Genomic DNA, 4,800 nt, shown 5'->3' with positions numbered 1-4,800 from the left:
AACCTTCACTCACCACGAGCCACACCTCACTGCAATTCTATCAGACTGGGGAGAAAGAAACCGCCGCCCCAGGGTGGGGCCCTCTGCACACGCCCAACCAGTCACCTCCTGGTGGCAGTGAGTCACTCAGCCTGACTCATGCGGAGCGTCTGACAGCTGCCGGCTCCTTGCAAAGGGTGACTGAAGCAGAGGCAGGAGAGGGCAGAGCCCCCGGCCCCATGTCGGGAGGGAGAGCAGACCCCCTCACCCTCCAGGCCCTCCCCAGGGCTCCCCGCCAAGGGGCTGTGCCAGAGCTGGATGCCAGGCAGGCACGGCAGGGAGCTGAGGGCCCCCAAGGAAGGCACACACTCACTGAAGCTTCTCGAGGTGGCACTGGGGGTCCAGGAGTCCGGCAGGAGAGGGCAGAGCCCCCGGCCCCATGTCGGGAGGGAGAGCAGACCCCCTCACCCTCCAGGCCCTCCCCAGGGCTCCCCGCCAAGGGGCTGTGCCAGAGCTGGATGCCAGGCAGGCACGGCAGGGAGCTGAGGGCCCCCAAGGAAGGCACACACTCACTGAAGCTTCTCGAGGTGGCACTGGGGGTCCAGGAGTCCCTCGCAGAGCAGCCGCAGGCCCGCGTCCCCCAGGGGGTTGTCGTTGAGGTGCAGTTCGCGCAGGGTGGGCATGCGGCGCAGCGCAGCGGGCAGGACCGCACAGCCAGCCTCCGTCAGGCAGCAGTTCTGCAGGCTGCAGAGCACCCAGCCTCGTCCGCCAGAGCCGAGCAGGGCCTCCTTACAGGGCCAGGTCTAGCCCCATCTCTCCTGGACAGGGCTCAGTGGTCTCCAGGCCAAGGGCACATGGAAGGGCTGGAAAGTGTCTCAGCCCGGGAGGAGCCACTTCTGCAAGCACCCCCTGCAATGGGGCCCACGTGGTAGAGCCGCAGCCCTGGGGGAACAGGTGGGGCCGGGCCCTCACTAGAGCAGGGACCCAGAACGAGTCAAGGGGCCCATCCCTATACTGAACAGTCACCTCGTGTTTTTGGCTAAAGCCAGGAGGGCCTACCACTGCCACCTGCCCACCGGTACCCTGTGAGAGCCTGGCTGCCCACAGCAGCCCCGACCCGCTCACCTCAGCTTCTGGACTTTGCAGGTGGGGCTCTGCAGGCCCTGCAGCACCAGGTGCACCCCCGCGTCGCCCAGCTCATTGGTGCGCAAGCTGAGCTCGGTCAGGCCGGAGTTGGCCTGGAGCGCAGGGCAGATGTCCTTGCAGTGTGCCTCCGTGAGGCCACAGTCGTCCAGCCTGCAGACAGGACAGGGCCCTCGCGCTCAGCAACCACTTCCCACGGCGGGCAGTGGCCCACCGGGGTCTGAGCAGTCGAAGGTGGGCAAACCTGGCCATTTAGAAACTCAACACAGAAAGGAGCAGGACTGTGGTGTGGAGCCTGTCTGGATGTTTGCCGCGTACACGTGTGGGTGGGTGTCACCTGTTTTCCACGAGGCAGTGTCTCTAGGGAAGGGTCAGACAAACCAGCACTAAGCAGCTCCTACGAGGAAGTGCTGGGAAAAGGACAGGCACCGCCAAGGGACACGGGGGCCGAGCGAAGGGGCTCGGCGGGCAGAGCGGACACCGGATTACAGCTCAGTCAGGACCCTCGAGTCCGTCCTGCCCAGCGAGACGAGCATGGGCGGTGAAAGCCAGCCCTTGCTCACGGAGGGGTAACGACGGGTGAGTGTGGTGGGGAGGGGAGAGGGCCGAGTCCCGATGAGGCGAGCCCCACGGTGCTCACTGCTCAGTGAGAGGCAGCGACGGAGCGGCCCCAGCAGGTGACTGGCAGGAGGACACTGACCGATCACGAGGGGAAGAATAGTGCGATCAGTGGAGAAGCCCCGCAGACAGCACGTCAACCAGGTGACCGTGGTGCCACCACACAGCCCATGACGTGACCCACAAGACAGGACCCGGCAGCGGCACTGTGTATCTTTGCCAAAGCTGTGTGACCTGAACCATGAGAAGCCATCAGACAAGCCCAATGGAGGGACATGCAATCTGGCTGTCAGAAGTCAAATGACCAAGGACCAAGAGGGACAAGGGACAGGCACAGATGGGAAAGGGCTAAGGAGACGGGACGGCTGAACACACCAGGGGGGTTCCTGGACCGGCCCGAGGGTGGGGACAGGACAGCAGGCCTGTAGCTGGTCACACAGCACGATGAGGACCAGGGGACGGGAGACCTTATCATTAGGGGCACCCATGGGGCTCCCGAGCTACGTTCCTAACACCCGTGAACCCTTTCGAGTAACATGTCAGAAGGACCAGGAGCAGGGCCAGCAGGTGGCAAAGTGGACTGGCGCTGGACTCCCAGACCGTCTGTCACGGGGAGAGGCCCAGACCCAGCGGCTCGAGACTCGTGCTGAGTGCGCGTGTGTGTGCACCCCAAATCCTGGAAGAATGGAGTGGCCTATCGCAAAAAACTAGGGGCCAAGCAGGCGCTACCCCTAACTGGTGACACCTGGGGCACCGCTGAGCTCGTGAGAGCCTCGAGGACAGAGGCCAGCCTTGACTGTCTCCTGGGTTGGACCGGGGAGAGCAGAGTGTCCGAGACGGAGGGGACCCTGAGCCGCCTCCTGCCCCCTGTGCTCGCTGAAAGCAGAGGCCACAGGCCAGGCAGCGCTGTGTACCTGCCCTGGGTGTCCATTCCAAATCTGGCCCGCCCTGCCCAAGCCTCAGACTTTTCTTTTTTTTTAAATAGTTGGGATAAAAACCATAAGAGCGTCTCACGCCATGTGAAAACATTACAAGTCCATTTCTTGCCCCGTGAAGGGAGCACGCGGCCCACCAAGCCGGCCCTGCCAGCGCACCCCGCCCGCCCTGGAGGGCACGCGTACCTGACCACTGAGTACTGCTGGATCAGGGGGAGGAGCTCGGTCCACCTGGTGTCGCTCAGATGCTCACACTGGATATCGAGGCTCATGGTGGAGCGGAGGTGCTGCCTGGGATGAAGGCAGAGGGAAGAGAACGTCTCAGCCCGGCCAGACACGCTCAGCGGTGGTAGGCCGGCGACTATGCATGTAGGAGGGACGTCCCAGCGGGACCCCGAGGGACCTCGGAGGAGCCGCAGCCTCTCCTCTGGCAGGTGCCTGCTTTGCTGCCTTTCTTTGGCACCTGCGCCCACCTCTGTTCCGAGCAGACATGGCGTGGGCAGGAAGAGGCTGCGTCCACTGGGCCCCTGGAAAAGGCCACCAAAGGTAGAATTCGGGGACACGGCTGTTGGACACAGGCACCAGAATCCCCTCCCAGCTGGCATGGGCACCTTCTGCCTGAGAGGGTGTGGGCAGCAACCTGGCCAGGAAAGTACTGCCCTTTATCTGCACAAAGACGAGGGGTGGTGGGAGGCCTGGTGGGAGAGCGCAGGGGCTGGCTGCAGAGACCCCTTCTGTCTGCGGAGCCCACCCTGAGAGTCGGAGGGCTGGTCTGGCTGGGCAAACTTCTGCCTTCAAAGTCAGAGATGCCCACCCCCGGCTGGCTGGATCCTGGACCCAAGCAGCCCACAAGTAGCGGGGGCCTCACGGCCCTTGCAGCATATGGAGGGGCTACAGCCGGTGTCTTGGCAGGACAGCAGGTGGAGCGGGGTCTGTGCGTTCACAGGCAGCCACTTGGCACCAGCTTCCGTGAGCCCCCAGGGGGTGAGACCCACCGTCAGTCAGCCTGGAGGCCAGCCCAGAGAGTCCAGGCTGTCCAGCAGGGGAGCAGCTTGCAGGCTCTGAGTCACACCAGGGACAACACGGAGCCGGACAGGCGAGGCTGGTGCTCACGGCGGACGGCCCTGAGGAGGGGGGCTGAGAAGTACCCTCCTGGCCTGGAGCCCAAGGGACAGGGAAGTCGCTGGGCAGGGCGACATGGGATGGCCACCCCGTGTCCGGCCCCAGCACGTGGCCTTAGCATACGGACCCTTTCCCAAGTACCTGCCAAGCGCTGGCCAGGGGACAAATGGCAGAGCAGGACTCCCTGTGGAGTGGAGGGCCAGGGTGGGCAGCCAGGGAGGGCTCCCTGGGGGAAGGGAGCCGGAGGCTGTGCTGGTACAGGGGAGGGAGGCAACGGCGGAAAGCCCAGGTGGCTCTGGCTGCCCTTTACAAAGGGCGGGCACAAGTGACACAGCACCCTCTGTGGGAATACCAAACACCATCCTGGGCCCCCGCTTCCCAGGGCTGCCAAACGGAGCCCGGTCCCTACCACGTCTTGACACGTGGGCCTACAGAGGAACCTGGGGCGGGGGTTCAGGAGTCAGGGTTTCACCATGGCGACGCTCCATCACAAGGAGGAACCAGACCCACTGGGCCCAAGGCCAAGCATGTGGTCAAAATCAGCCCTGCCTGGGTGGGGCCGAGGGAACCCAGGGCGTGGTCTCCCAAATCCTCACTGCTCAACAGCCATCCTCTGAGCCACCCTGGGGGCGCGGCGGGACTCAGGCCCCTTCCCAATAAGGACCATGGAGGACCTGCAGCCGCAGGGCGCCCCTCCAGGCCGCGGTCTGTCCCTGCACCCACCCCGCCTGGCCTCTCTTAGGCACCTCAGGGTGCCTCCCCTCCTCCCCCAAAGTACGGGAGGCTCAGCGCTCCGGCGTGACCTCAGCAAGGACAGGATGAGAACTCACTGGGCAGCTGAGTCCCCGCCCCGACCCTTGGCCAGACTCGCTGTACCCCCTTGGTTGGCTCAGGGGCCAGGAGGATGCTTCTTGGCCTCTGTGGGCCACGGAGGACTCCAGGAAAGAGGATGCACGTGCGCACAACTCTGATTTGGGGGCTCCACGAGCCGGCAGAGGCACAC

The 4,800-nt window shown here is 64.5% G+C and overlaps 1 protein-coding gene across 4 annotated transcripts in view; it reads right to left on the bottom strand.

The window, feature by feature from the left end:
- The window catches only part of RNH1 (ribonuclease/angiogenin inhibitor 1), a 19,011-nt gene that overhangs the window by 3,054 nt on the left and 11,157 nt on the right, over positions 1-4,800 (bottom strand). For 3 of the 4 annotated variants that reach the window (XM_006164453.3, XM_006164454.3, XM_006164455.3), the window contains exons 2-4: positions 2,862-2,966; positions 1,105-1,275; positions 553-723 (exon numbers count right to left, since the gene is read on the bottom strand). In XM_006164453.3, the coding sequence (XP_006164515.1) occupies positions 553-723; positions 1,105-1,275; positions 2,862-2,947 (428 nt within the window). In that variant the 5' untranslated portion in view covers positions 2,948-2,966. Of the gene's footprint in view, positions 1-552; positions 724-1,104; positions 1,276-2,861; positions 2,967-3,670; positions 3,695-4,800 lie in introns of those variants that run through there. The other variant, XM_014582500.2, reaches the window with a different exon arrangement.

Source organism: Tupaia chinensis, unplaced genomic scaffold (genome assembly GCF_000334495.1).
Source record: "Tupaia chinensis unplaced genomic scaffold, TupChi_1.0 Scaffold143624_1, whole genome shotgun sequence".
Taxonomy (NCBI): Eukaryota; Metazoa; Chordata; class Mammalia; order Scandentia; family Tupaiidae; genus Tupaia; species Tupaia belangeri.
The sequence above is the reverse complement of the archived record's forward strand: the minus strand, read 5'-3'. Positions and strand labels throughout refer to the sequence as shown.